The 14,762-nt window shown below is 40.3% G+C and overlaps 1 protein-coding gene across 5 annotated transcripts; it reads left to right on the top strand.

Moving 5' to 3' along the window:
• The first annotated feature begins 1,578 nt into the window (after positions 1-1,578).
• Positions 1,579-11,874, top strand: tfap2c (transcription factor AP-2 gamma (activating enhancer binding protein 2 gamma)). 5 transcript variants are annotated; one of them, XR_002277039.1, is made up of 8 exons: positions 1,579-1,671; positions 4,853-5,314; positions 5,737-5,788; positions 6,990-7,061; positions 7,648-7,870; positions 9,387-9,505; positions 10,402-10,605; positions 10,896-10,982. XR_002277039.1 is itself a non-coding variant. In XM_020624973.1 (8 exons), the coding sequence occupies exons 1-8, from the start codon at positions 1,594-1,596 to the stop codon at positions 11,594-11,596; spliced, it is 1,443 nt and encodes a 480-aa protein (XP_020480629.1). In that variant the 5' UTR covers positions 1,579-1,593; the 3' UTR covers positions 11,597-11,874. The 5 variants fall into 5 exon arrangements, 4 of the variants coding, with proteins under 4 accessions (XP_020480629.1, XP_020480790.1, XP_020480707.1 ...); XM_020624973.1 differs by lacking the exon at positions 10,402-10,605 and adding an exon at positions 11,302-11,874 and having other exon boundaries at positions 10,896-11,037; XM_020625051.1 differs by lacking the exons at positions 1,579-1,671; positions 10,402-10,605 and adding exons at positions 3,770-4,236; positions 11,302-11,874 and having other exon boundaries at positions 10,896-11,037.
• The last annotated feature ends 2,888 nt before the right edge of the window (positions 11,875-14,762 follow it).

The following is a 14,762-nucleotide window of genomic DNA, read 5'->3' as shown; positions in this document are numbered from 1 at the left end:
TGTCCTTAGCTACATTGCACCACTAGACACACTTATATGAATATTTTTATTTAAATCTGCTGCATCCACAGTAAATAGATCCTTTGTGAATAAGAACCGCCCACAGCAGCTCAGTGGTAATGTGAGGATGCGGACACAAGGGGGCAGCAGAGGCGTCCTTATCTCACGCGTTAATTGAATCGGACTGTGGTCTCAGTTTAAAAGCAAGCGGTACATACACGGGGAGTCTGCCTGCTTCTCATGAAATGTAAGTTCTGCCATAAATAATCCAATCACTGCGGCTAAAAAATTAAATAAACATTGCATTCTTGTCTGTTCATCCAGCTGTAACCTGTTGCCTGTGTTTCTGTTGTTGATTTGTATCTTTCTGCGCAAGTTTAGATAATTGAATATGGTGGTTTACAGAGAAATAATGCATCAGTAATAAGAACCACAAAAGCTCCAGTTAAGAATTTTTTTTTCAATTGACCTCTTTTTAGCGATCATAAAAACTCTTTTGTCTTTGTGCAGGAGCAAAGACAGATGCATGTTCTAGCAGCCGTTTCGTTTGTTTTAAATAGACCAAGCTAACGTTTTTTTCCCAAAGCATTGTATTGCCTTATGTGGTCCCATAATTTTTTTTAAGCATCAAGATATATTTTTTATGGATGTTTCTGAAGATATATTTATCGTAGACAGCTGGCACATCTAAAAAAGTTACCGGATTTACAGTTGTTGAACGCAGCTTTGCATAAATTGTAATGCATTTATAAAGCTAACATTCATTTTTAACGTCCATGCAGACCAGAATAAGTATTTGGAATTCAAATAAAGTTGGAAATCATAGGTCTAACACAAAATGATCCCATGATAATCTTTTGCAATTAAGGCACAGATTTAGGAATTTAATTAATCTTATCAGAAAACAACAACAACAAAAAAGGCTCGACCGTTTCCCTCGTTCTTCCTCATCATTTGAAGTCGTTTTGTTTGAGGAAACTACTTTAAGGCAGGTGTCGACGCTGCAGAAAGGTAATGTTATTTTCTCAGAACCAGATGTGTAAGCTACATTCTCAACCACATAGCCAAGACACTTTGATCTGTTCATTAGTTTAAGCTCAAGTGTTTGGGAGATCAGATAACAAGAGACATTTTAGGCCTTAAAAAGCTTCAGTGGCTTTTGAAAGCAGATTCTCTGGGTCAGCCTGGGGCGGTGTGGCTTTTGGGGTGGAATTACCTCATCGTGAAATTTCCCCACGTCTGTTTTTCACCTCTTCTTAAACGTTACCTTCAACAACATCGTATCTTTTTTTACTCAACAATAGCAGATGATCATGAAATTAAGCATAGTCTATATCGGCTGTAGGCCGATCTTATATGAGTCACTGCCTGTTGTTTTTTATTTTTAAAAAACTATATAAGTCTAATGACTTTAAATACATTTGCGCACTTTTAATCGATTTTAGTATACAAAAAAGTAAGTAAATAAATAAATTGATCAATGGGCCTTTTCATGGAGGGGCTACAGATGAGTTACAACACTCAGGTGTGCTACGCTCTGTGGCGCATGCGCGGTGCACTACGACCAGGTGAACACGGCAATGTAAACCTCTCATGGTTTCACCGCGCCTCAGTGGGACTGCTGCGACTGGAGCTTTGCAGATGTCTGTACTGGAGAGGATAGAGTGGAGGGTGAGTTCATGTTTATGGCTGATTTAATTTAACCCAACCTGAATCATGTTTATCGCTTTTGCTGCTGAGCTTGTATTTGTTTTATTACTTTCCACAGTAATCACCTGTTTGTAGTCGAGCACCGTGTGCACCTTTGGATAACCCGTGATTAATGTCAATAAGGCCAAGGCTTTATTCTCTGGAGAACTTCGAGTATTTTGGTTTGGGGGCTACAGTGATGTCATTTATGGTCGAAACTGAAATAGACTTTGAGATAGGCTTTTAATTAAATAACATTTGGGCATAATTTACTTGTTGATCTCCTTAATTATTTCTTCCAAAATACAGCCAAGTTAATTTTTAATTAATTTCTATTTTTAATGATAACGTGAACACTACTGTGACATTTATTAGGGCTCTGTGGTATTTGTTAAGTAACACTTTGGGATTTGAAATGGATATACTGCGAAAAGCCACATCACCAGTGTTGAACGATCGTTATTGGACACATATATCAATAGCAAAGTCCTTTTCTGAGATTGGATGCATATCAAAGCTTCAAAGCAGCCTTGTTTTAGACACTGTAAGGCTCCACCAAAAATGTAAATGACTTTAAGAAAGAGCTTTTTGTTGAGATCCTTTGAGCTTTCGAGGTTTTGAAGGAATGATGCTGCTAACCCCTGGGGCTTATTGCGGTCTGAAACATGCACTTAAATATCACTGAGAAACACCGACATTAAAATGCCCATTCAACTGGGAGAAAGGCTTTACCCTGATAATAACGAATTTCAGCTCAAAGTTAAAGTATTAACCAAAATCATTTTGAGTCTGTAGTCAAGTCAAGTGGTACCACTACAAAAAATACTAATAGTGGCGATATTACCTTACTACTACTGATAATAGTAATAATAATAAATAATAATAATTGTTGTGTGCTGTTGGGAATTAACTCATGTTCAAATTATGAACAAATTATATTCAGATTAGTGGATTTGTTCTCGAAAACATGGAGTCCTCCCTGGATAACAGCGGACAATAAAGCGTGCGTAATGATATATAATGCTCAAAAGGCAAGGTGTATTAATAAGATGAGATCCACTGTGGGCTTCTGTCTATCTATCTATCTATCTATCTATCTACTGCATTCATGATGTAGCCACAAATATTATTGCCATCATTGTTGACAATATTAATACCGCCAGTAAATAATTATAGCTACATTGTTTATACAGTTTATTTATATGGAGTTATAGAAGACTGACTAGAAAGTCCAAAATGTTTAAAGGAAGGGTCATGTTGTATGTAATGATTGTTTGATAAAAATAAAATATAACATTTATATAATACATAAAGACTAAGACTATGATCAAAATCATATTTTATATAATTTGATGTTATAAAAACTCTTTGACAATTATAAAATGCCAGTTATTTGTACTGGTACAGACCAAAGTTAACACAATTAAAGGGGGATTTGATAAAAAAAAAACAGCGTTATCTCAACTCAGAGAAAATAAAAATAGTTTATTTTGCTGTCACAGTGTCGGTTCTCCTCTAACTGTTGAGAAAAGCATCGGACACGAGTGAGAGACAAAGCAGCTCGAGCTGAACAGATTGGCTGAAAGGCAAGAGGCGGCCAACCTGGCAACCCGTCACTGCAGTGCAATGTCAATCAACGTTTTGTTGGTTCTGACACAGATGGTATCACACTTAATTACAAAAAAAAGGTTCCCAAATTTGTGTTTGTCTTACATATAGGCCTCGTACCTCGGCAGCAACTGAAGATAACTTGTTTACATCTGAAGCTAGTACTTCACAAGCATCGATCTCTGCTAATGGTTTATTCTGAAACAACGCCTCCAGGTGGACCCCCTATCAAAATAAAAGCTCCATGTTTTAGTTACTGTTAGAACGTAATGAGATAAAAACAAACAGTTAAAAATAAATGCCAGGAGACATTCATTCATTCTTAGGTGGCACTAAAGTTCATGGGTTTGTTTGTCTGTCGTGCACTGACGGACAAACTCCAGATTGGACCGTTGTTCCGCCAATCAGCAATATTTCTAATATTTCCCTTCGCTGACATCATCAGGTAGAGTGACGCCCACTCCGAGTGGCTGTGCAGATATAGTAGTGCTTATGTTTGCTCCAATAAGACTGAACCTTGCTGTTTTGTCCATAAGAGGGAGTCAAGTTTCTTATATGCACTGTTTTCTCCCGCGTCCACAACACAGTGGCAGAGCACACTGACCCGAGAGGGGGAAACGTCGCTTGAGAACGATTTCTTTCTGTCACAGTGGCTGTGGAAACTCCCATCTGTGTTCGGACAGTCAGCCGGTCGGTCAGTGCGCCTCTTCAGCCTCCACTCCCAACTTCGCCTCTGCGCCACAGCTGGAGAACATCAGGGTTAATGACCACCAGGAAGCTCCTTCATTTGACATACCTGGATTAACTCACAGGCGGCGAAATATATACAGGCCTATATTCCCTTTTCTTTTACTCCTTTTCTTGTAACGGAGAGACTTTTTCTCTGTCGGGATGTTGTGGAAATTAGCCGACAACGTGAAATATGAGGATGACTGTGAGGTGAGTTTCGACAGAGCTACACAAAAGTGCGCTTTGAGTGATGTCGAGTAAAAGTTTGCAATTCTTCAGGAAAGATGAAAATGGGCTGATTTTATCTGTACGTTAACCATAACGATAAGATATGATAAAGGACGAAAGAATGAAAATCTTTACACAGCCAACTTAACAAGCGACAGCAGGGGGACAAAGGCTGTAAAAGTCGTTTCTGGAGAAAAAAAAAGTGGAGACACGGCTGTAACTGTAAAACAAACAAACAAACAAACAAAAAACAGCCACAAATTTCAGAAAAAAAGTGTATTCTGATTACAACAACAGTAACGGGCCTAATAATAATAATAATGATGTCACAAATCTTATGCAAAAGCAGTAAAAATGCTGGGTATTCTATTTGGGTCATTACTAATGTGAGCATTTAATATGATTATATACTTTGAAGAAGAGTAAGAGAATTGTAAACTTAATTTAGAATTAAAATGAATTAATATTTATCTCCCCTAAATTATGCTCACTGGGCACTGGGCACTGTGCCCGTGAACAGACACTTGAGGGACAAATGTCACCCCTACCTGCCATCTTGTTGACATCTCTCAGCTGCCTTTTGTCTTCCCTCCCACAGGAAAGGCACGACGGCAATAGCAATGGGAACCCCCGGCTGCCTCACCTGCCCGCGGTCAGTCAGCACCTCTACAGCCCGTCTCCCTCCCTCTCACACTCGGCCAGTTCAGACTTCCAACCCCCGTACTTCCCGCCTCCCTACCAGCCCATCTCCTACCCGCAGTCCAGTGACCCTTACTCCCACCTCGGCGACCCCTTCAACATCAACTCCATACACCAGTCACCCTCGTCGAACCAGCAGCAGCCGTGGCCCGGCCGGCAGGGCCAAGAGGGGCTGGGCGCCCACGCACGGAGCGGACTCGCAAGTCAGATCCTGGGCCTGGAAGGAGGCGCGTCCGGGGTGAGGAGAGAAGGCTTCCGACGGCCGGAACTGCTGCCCCCACACGCGCACGGCCTAGACTCGTCGGTTATTGGTGATAACATGGGGATGCACGACATGGGGCACGGACTGGAAGATGTTCAAGTGAGTGGATTTGATTGAGATGATCATCTGACATTTCAATACAGAGGCAAAAGTGTGTGGGAGTCGCCACTTCCGAGGCTTACGTGCATGTGAAGGCACTTAAACACAGCGAACTACTGGAATCAAATTCCGTGCAAGAGGCAGCTTTTTTTTTTTTTTTTTTGGAAAACCATACGATCACTCAATAAAATAAATTCATCTGGTTTATCATATAATATTTTGATCACCCAGAAGAAACAGTCAAAGGTCACTAAATATTTAATGGCCTTTCAGATTCCCTGTTGGAAGTATTACAGTTATAGCACACTTTTCCTTCTTTTGTTTTGCATGACAGAGGAAATAAGAGTAAAATTAATTCTGACAGATGTTGAATATTAAGACTCATATTACATTTTCATGTTGTTACTTTTCTTTTTTATCAGCATGTAGATGACCACAGTATTATTATGGCAGATCAGACAGTCATCAAAAAAGGTGAGTTTATGCCATTTTTGTAAATAAGCTAATCATTAGTGCAAAGGAAGATCAGGCCTGTTAATTTGGAAGAAAAGAACATGCTGCCTGGGGTACATGTGCCTTTGTACAGCCTAATAAGGGTTGGAAACTTACTGTAAAGACTGCATTTTTTTACTCTTTGAAATGCCATAACTACTTCTATAGTGGCATGTTAGGGCACTCAGTGTGAGAGTACAGCAAAGGGGGAGTCTTCTATTTGTAGTCACACAGCATACAATGATAATCCTCATAGCCATGAGATGCACTTATCTAAGCTCGACATGATCCTTAGCCCATTCTGTTGGTGAAGGTAGTTGAATGGATGCCCAGTGGGAAAAAAACTGATCCCTTTCAAAAGCAACAGGCTATAGCTGACTTGACATGAAAATTGAGCAATCTCACAGCGTCGGTGTTGACTGTGAGAGAGGAGGACAGCTTTGGATCATCTTTAGGCTGGTTAAGCTCGCAATTGCAGCTCTTTTCAGTTCATATTAACAGGAAATTATGAGTTGATTTTGAAGCAGTGTTTGTCTCTGCAGAACCAGCTTTTGTCAGGGTGTGGCATTAGGCTTGCATGTGAAGGACAGTTTAGTAATTTGTTGGGACATGAACGGTTTTTAGGGAGAACTTATTCTTGCTGTTTTGTCATCAGGGCTTCATTAAACAGACTTTGAGTCAGAGAAAAATCAGCTTGAGCATATTATGCTATGACCTAGCTTTCAGTTTTTATTTGAACCATATAACAAGTAGGTAGATTAATTATGTAAAAAGCTATAAAAATTACAATATAAAATATAATAGCATCTTTTATTTCAAAAGGTTAATCTCATGCCTTAGGTTCTCATATCTCACTCAATAAATATCATAAAACTAGGGTTAATTCTATAGCTTTTATGAAATTTTACAGTTAAAACAGTGTTTTTCCAAAAGCATATGAGCAAAAACTGTAACAATATTACAGTGTGTAGTTATAAGCAGAAAGCCAAATACACACTACAATAAATTAACTATTCCGCATTTCATATGGAAATCAGTGATGGCTCATTATATCATTCCCATGCTCAAGGGCACGCTACGGGCACTCTAGGTTTTCCATTTGTAAACAATGGCATGTCATTCCCAACCATGTGCCCCAGAGGAGCCTTAAATCACTCATGTGACTCTTTGATTTTTGTCTCAGTATTAGGACTACGAGGTGGCAGGAACCTTGATCGCTTACAGAGGACTTATTTTCAGGGGGGAATTCTTGCGGGTGAGGATGAAGATAGCTATGTTTTGTAGTGTGCTGTACTGTTCTGTTCGTCCGATGACTGTCAGTGTGGGGGGTTAAAAAACAAGTTTGAATCTGTGAACTATTTTCTATGCACGTTTTGGGACAGCTAAAAATAAAAACGCAATTTTTAAGATTACCTACAGCTTGTGAAACTCAGTAGTAAACAGTACTAAGGAGAGTCTGTGGTAAGGGGCAGTCTGTTTTTGTCTACCTGTTTGTGGATCGTGTTTGCCATGAGGGCATTTAGCTGTTTAACTATCAGGCATTCAGTATCTGGAAAACCACAAAATATTTCAGAAGTTTACTGTAGTTGATCCTTGTATATGTACCTTTGTACAGCAGCACAGGTTTTCTCTGGCAAGCCGAGCTGCATATACACTCTTCATTGTGATTATGGACAAGACATCAAATTCCCTGCTTTGCACACAGAGGATTATGATGATTAGCACTTATATACATACACAGGAAAATTACTTATATAAACAAATGGTAGTGCACGACCAGAATATTTTTTTTGTACTTCTTTTCTCTTCTATTTAGCCACATTTTTTTCCGTACCCTCCAGGTCCTGTCACTCTTCCCAAAGGCAATGCGCTGGGTCTACCTTTCCAGAAAGAGTCCCTGCTGGGCATGGTATCAAACCCCACAGAGGTATTCTGCTCCGTACCGGGCCGCCTTTCCCTGCTGAGCTCCACTTCCAAGTACAAGGTTACCGTAGCCGAGGTCCAGAGACGTCTGTCGCCCCCAGAGTGCCTCAACGCGTCGCTTCTGGGAGGGGTTCTACGCAGGTCAGAGCTCAGACTTATTGAACTTGACAGCAGGCTGGACTTACTGGATTTCCTTATTTTTGTTTGTAAAAGTCTTCAACATAACACAATTACAGTAGCACAGATTCACAGAAATCAAGAACCCTAGCAGAATCAGTTTCCTTGATTTTATTTAACAAACTGTTAATAAGGTTGTGTGATTGTTTTTGATATGAATGACTATTACACTGAGGTGTTGTAGTGCTAGCGATGTGCAGACTAAAGTGCAAAAGCCCATGGGAAAGGGTTTTCTAAAAGCACAGCTCGGATCTGTTACTCTGGCTCATCAGTTTCGTGACATTCTTTGTGTGGTCTGCAATTTTGGTTCTGTGCTTCTTCTGGGGATAGGTTACATCAACACAGTTAGTACTAAAGACTCTGTGGGTGTATTTCTCTGTGTGTATTCATGTGTTTGTCAGGGGCTGCAGCATGTTTTTTCTATTTACTTTTTCGCAACACAAACCATTGGACATTAATGGGATAGGACATGGAAGACAAAACAATAGATACAGGATGTTTGCCAAAAAAACATAAGGATATAAGTGTGTATAATGAGTGTGCAAGAGGTTTTCATGTGATGTGTGCATGTGAAGGTGTTTTGTCTGGGTGTGTTCTGCTCTCTTCAGTCTGCAAATAAGGATATAGAGCATAATATAGAGGAGGAAAGAGGTAGGAAAAAATATATGATAAAAGAACTTTTTAAAATGCATGGGCATTATCAGTGTCAGAGCAGCTGACCTTATGGCACACATGTTATTGTGGCAGTCTGCTGAGGGATTGCGAGGTTACAGTATGTCCTGACCAAAGCACTTTGTGCTTAGAGTGCACCTTTGCTGCTTCCCATGTGTCTGCGCTCATGCTGACATATGCACACACACATATATACACAGTCACAGACATACGTAAGTAGGTCATATAGCAATAGGAGGGGGTTCATCAGCTGAAGGACAAGGGGACAAGGGGATGAAGGGGTGGGGGCACTCATACAAATGCCTCCCTAAAGATGCTTCTGCTTTTACCTGCAATGTAGCGGGAGAGCTTTGACTGCCAGTCATGTGGAAAACTGAAATGGTCATGGCAAGTGGAGTGTTTAAGTGTTTCTGCATACACGTGTACGAGTGCTTTCTCTGCTATACATTTTCAGTGGAGGCATCGATTGTGTGGGTGTTTTTGTAGGTCAGGAGAGCCTGTTGGTGTGTGATTTGTTTGTAATCAGAAGTGTAGGATGAGGCCTCCTCTGTCATGTACTGCAGTCTCCGGATTTTAGTGGATAGTCTGTTCTTCATTATCTTTTTGTCTAAATGTCCTCCAGCAGACACTAATTGAAAGAAGATAATTGTTATAATGTGTCAAGAGAGGGGCAAATGCCATATTAATTTCCTAATCCCCCATGAACAATTTTCTCCAAACGTTAACACATTATGAAACAAAAAAGATGTAGTCTCGCAAAATCTGTTTTAAATATGTATTTTTGTTATGTTTTGTTTTCCTCCTGCAGAGCCAAGTCAAAAAATGGAGGTCGTTCACTGAGAGAAAAGCTGGATAAAATCGGGCTGAACCTGCCTGCAGGAAGGAGAAAGGCAGCCAATGTCACTCTACTTACCTCACTAGTAGAAGGTATGACATGTCACTCAGTAGTTCATAGCACCTTCTCGGTTGTAATTGCTGTTTGCACTGCCTGGAATGTCACTCTGATAGCATGAGAATGTGGGAGCGTCAGTCTCCTCCACCTGGTATGTGTGTTTTAAGTACTGTACAGTATCCTAAGCCATTCTCCAAACACCATTCATTGTTGAAAGACGCCATCATATAAAGGCAATACAAATTGCACAGTTTTTTTTTCCTGAGGAATTTTGTTTTATTTGCCAGATTGTTAATTGTCCTTCTTTTCATACCTGAAAGGATTTCATCCATTTAGCCTAATTGAGAACGAGAGAGCTGATGTCTAAATGCAAGCTGATTGTTCTCTGTCTATCAAAAAGACCTGCTACAATCCTTTTCAGTTCAGTCTATACTGAAGTTAATGCCTGCACAGGCCTTATGGAGCAACAGCATTGCTTACAAAACATCTCAGTGGCAACTGTATTACTATAATAAATATTATCCAGTAAAAACACAGCTGAAGTTCAACACTGAACACTGTTTTGTAAGCTATACTTGGATATATTTCTCCTTTAAATGGTCTGCATCATGTAACATGGCCACAGCTCTTCAGTCAGTTATAACAATGATACAACATAACATGACACCTTTAACTTTCCTTGTCAATGTGATGAATAAGAAACGTTCCACCTCAGCCAGACAGCCTTGCTCCACTATGACCACGGTACACTTTAATCACATCTACCTACCGCAGGCGGCGATGGGTTTTTTTTTTCCTCTCTTGCTCCCTACATGTCCAAGTTTTGTAAATGGCCTGATGATTCTGTACAGCAGTATGACTGGAGGCTTGTGTTATTTAGAGACCTGCAAAGCTGAATTGAGCCTTGTTATCTTGTGTTTTGGTTCGCCAGGAGGGCCGGCTGACCGTAAAGCTTGTGCTAGCTGCCCGCGTTCTCAAGTGATGTGCATGTCTATCAATAAGCAGAGCTGTTGGTGCTGTGGGCACTCTCCACTAGCAAATATCCACATAAGCCCATTATGACCATGCAAGTCAAACCACCTTCAAGACAGAAATATATTCATATCACAAGCTCTTCTTCCCCCAAAATAGACAAGTGAGCACAGCTGATTATTGTGTAGCTCAACTGCTTCACTTCAGTGAAATGTGTGTCTGTGTGTATGTGTTCACATGCCTTGATGTTTGTGTGCTGTATATGGGGTCCAAAACAGAGCTGCTAATGTAATGCTGTAAATTTGCTGGGTGTGTAGAGGGGCGTGCTGCAATAATGCCTGCGTAAACAATAATAATAATAATAATAATTTATTCATAGATTTTGTCTTGTCAAGCCAAATGTGAACTTAAATGTTGTTGTACACTCTTAATACTGTTGTACTTTTCTTTTAGGTGAAGCTGTTCATTTAGCAAGAGACTTTGGTTACGTCTGTGAAACAGAGTTCCCTGCAAAGGCAATTGCGGAATACCTGGGCAGGCCACACGTGGAACGCAATGAGGTTAACTCTCGTAAGAACATGCTCCTCGCTGCCAAGTAAGTGTCTCTTTTGGATGGTTCCCTCTTATTTGCATACAAATACACCTCTAGCAAAGTAAGCTGTAGCAAGTTAACACATCTAGACCTTTTCGAATGCTTACATGGGTTCATTGTATTCACTGATTACTGGAGGATTCTTGCAGATTGAATTTAGTGCAGTTCCATCAGTAGAATTTGTCTTCATAGCACAATGATTCAGTAGATGTAGTTATTGTAAGTATTGTCCTCCTTCTTCCTAAATCATTTTGTTTCTACCTTCAGGCAAATCTGCAAGGAGTTCACGGACCTGCTCACGCAGGACCGTTCACCTCTGGGAAACTCTCGGCCGGCACCCATCCTAGAACCTGGAATCCAAGGCTGTCTGACCCACTTCAGCCTCATCACTCATGGCTTTGGTTCTCCAGCCATCTGCGCTGCCATGACCTCACTTCAAAACTACCTGAACGAGGCACTCAAACAAGTGGACAAGATGTACCTGAGCTCTGGTAGTGACACCCAGGGATCTTCAGACAGTGGAAGCAAATCTACCGACAAAATGGACAAACACAGGAAATGAGAGCTCAGAGGAGAACCATGTGAACTTGAGATCCCTGAGTCCCTTAATCTTGCCGCCCTGTCTGCCCTTTTTTTGGACTTTTTAAAAATCTGTATTAGTATTGCCATTTCAAGAGCCGAATTTGTGCGTGTGTGTGTGCTGTGTTGAATTTTTAACAAATTATTGAGAAGTGGACAATTTCTAAAAACATCACAGCTGGCTGCAAATCGTTGTGTTGGCACCTATGATGAACGCCTGTGGACATGGTCCTAATGGGAGCCTACCCTGTGAGGTGTGACATTGGGAGCCTACCCTGTGAGGTGTTGACATGGTCCTAATGGGAGCCTACCCTGTGAGGTGTGACATGGTCCTAATGGGAGCCTACCCTGTGAGGTGTGACACACCATATCATTTTACCCAGGACATCATTTCAAGATGAGTTGCTGTGGCTGTGAATACCTCTCGGCTCCCCCTCCCTCCGCTCTGTCTGGAGGCAAATCCACTGATTTCCTGGATCTCGATGGACTTGCAGAGGACTGTTTTTTTAATTAAGAAAGAAAGAGAAGAAAATCCACTTCATTTGCCTTTACTTTTTGTGCTTGATTTCTACAACCACTTAAAAATGGCTCCAGTGTTATTGTACTTTGTTCATGAGAGATGGTTTTAATCTTACATAGGCCTGCGTGAGAAATGATGATTTTTGCTTCATCAGTCTGTGTTCAGTCAGAAACCAGAGAGTTTAAAGTTGGTATAATAGAAGCCTCTTCAGTGTTCATGTGGTTGATAGGCATAGCAGTGCTTCCATTGTTACTCTATGTTTGAAATCTGGCAGAGAGAAGGTGTTATTTTTGTGACCACATTAGGTATTCATCATCTTTAGTATTTAAAAACCTCAAGTTAACATCAGTCAGCCAGTTCACTCCTGCCAGTGTACGTATGTTGTGAGAATGTGTGTAAATGTACTTATGTCTTCCTTTAAAAATGTTTTTAATTAGACATTAAATTCCAAACATAGAATTTTATCCAGTGTCTTGTCCTGGATGTAAATATTTTCTAATTTATGTTGTAATTTAATGGGCTTGTGTAAATAATGGTATGATGGTGTATGGTTTAACTTTTTATGATATGTTAAACTTTTATAACTGGGTTAGTTGTTTTTTTTTTTTATCGAGTAGAGGTTGGGAAGGGGGCATGATATACTTTTTTGAAACTATGTAAAAAAAAGTTTTAAAGTTTCAGGAAAATTGGAAATAAAATTAAAGGCTCAAGTTTGATCCGGTGAGTCAGTGACGTTGCCTAGGCCACACAAACACATAAACACACAAACATGTTTTGGATAGCACTATTGTTCTTGTACTATCGTTTTCAACAGTAGTTCACAGATGATGGTTAAGTCATGTGTTGGAAGATGCTGCTATAAATAAACAGCAAAGAAAAATCCCCAAACTAATGGGAACAGTAGCCATCGTTATCTGCTCTCACTTTCTTCACAAATAGGCTGTGTGGCTCAGTGAAGGCAGAGACCTCAAAGTACATCACATGATGAACAAAATGCACAGCAGACAAATGACTTGTTTATGTTTAAACCTAGCAAACTATTGACACATACTGGATAGATTGTACTAAAGGTCTATCACTTGCTCCCCTATCTTCCTGAACTTGCTGCTCACTAAATGCTTCCTTTATGTTTCCTGTGTTTGGAGCAGGTATGCTCCAAGCAAAGTGTCAGAGATGTTTGTTTCAAGGTGCATTTTCATCTATGGAGATTCCATTGATGTCTGTGAGAAAAGGAGCAAATGCAAAACTGCAGATGTGATTTCCATGAGGTGCAAGGTTGCTTTGTCAGCACTTGCCTAGCCAGTCTTTGCTGATTCATGTGGAGATCTGTGCATTAACATTAGACAAGTAGTCAAACTTATATTAATTTAACAAGTACAGTGATGTATCTCACAACAATTTGTTTCTCCTCATATGTTCTGTATTAATAAACATTGCTTTGGAGATCACTAGGTAAAACCAGTGCTTCACAAAGGCCAGGCTACATGTTAGAGCACTAGCAGCAGCAGTGTGCCATGCTTGGCAGTTAAACAAGTATCAGCCTCTCCCTTCAGAACCTGTTTAACCAGACCTGTCAGCCTGGTGGCTTACTACAGCGGTTGACATTAACTGCCTGTAGTAAATCATGTTAGCTTGTATGCTTGGCCCTGAGAGAGTAGGTAATGGGAGGAGGAGGAGGTAGTGGTAGGAAAGGAGAAAGAGGTGTTGGTGAAGGTTGGAGGAGGGAGAGAAAGAGAGGAGGATTTTGTGTGTCTTTGATGACCGGTTGAGCTCGATTGACACAACACCTCCCTGTGTCTGAGGTTTTGATTGGAGGTTATTTGCCTTGTCTCCTCTCTTTCTCTCTCTTCTCTCTTTTATGTTGTCCCTCTGTCAGTTATGTTACATTGCAGGACTTTGTTTTGGCAGCTGTGAGTTATTAAATGCGCACACGTTCTGTTCACTTCCGTCACCTTTATTGTCAGCAGAGTAGATCCTCTGAGCAAGTCTGCGACTTAGACCTTTTTTCATGAGTATCACAGATGTCAAATGAAAAGCTGGATACGCCCGATTGTACGAACATTTCTGCATTAAAAACATCACTTGAGGTAAACCATGTATAAAATGTACAAGTAAAAATAGAGATGTAGAACAGCCATAGCCTACTTACTATTAGAAAATTATCATGTCTTCAATCAAACCACAATGCACCTGATTAATATGCGTCATTCTTTATCATTTTCCAAAACACAAGGAATACAGTAACTGGTCAGACATTTTCCTCTCAGCGGTGAGACAGCATGAGTTATTCACCTCTGACGCACCTAATAAGACTGGGAAAAGGATGCAAGCATAGACTTGTTGAGCTTACTGTTACCTTGATTTCTTCTTCTATGGAAAGAAGAAAAGTCTTTTATTTTCAGAGATTAAACCTAATGCGCTAATATAATCTTTTGATGTCATTAGGATGCCCATGGCTACTTGTCAACTCCGGATTCACTGAACTGTAGTTGTATTTCATGCCTGCTACGACTGAATGACCTTTCTATGTAGGTCGCAGCAAGTCACATGACAAAACGGCCACAAAAAAGGAAAGAGGATAAAAGGGGAAAGCGACGTGATATATATTTTCAACAAATCTCATTTAAAT

The sequence above is a fragment of the Monopterus albus genome, unplaced genomic scaffold, assembly GCF_001952655.1.
Source record: "Monopterus albus unplaced genomic scaffold, M_albus_1.0 scaffold1.1, whole genome shotgun sequence".
Taxonomy (NCBI): domain Eukaryota; kingdom Metazoa; phylum Chordata; class Actinopteri; order Synbranchiformes; family Synbranchidae; genus Monopterus; species Monopterus albus.
This window is presented reverse-complemented; position numbering and strand designations above follow the sequence as displayed.

What these genes read in the sequence shown, in the direction of transcription:
- tfap2c (XM_020624973.1), top strand. Translation starts at nt 1,594, where the DNA reads ATGGTTTCACCGCGCCTCAGTGGGACTGCTGCGACTGGAGCTTTGCAG. An exon ending in TCAGGGGGGAATTCTTGCGG is followed by an intron (nt 7,062 to 7,647) that starts GTGAGGATGAAG and finishes CGTACCCTCCAG; the next exon opens with GTCCTGTCACTCTTCCCAAA. An exon ending in AACATGCTCCTCGCTGCCAA is followed by an intron (nt 11,038 to 11,301) that starts GTAAGTGTCTCT and finishes TTCTACCTTCAG; the next exon opens with GCAAATCTGCAAGGAGTTCA.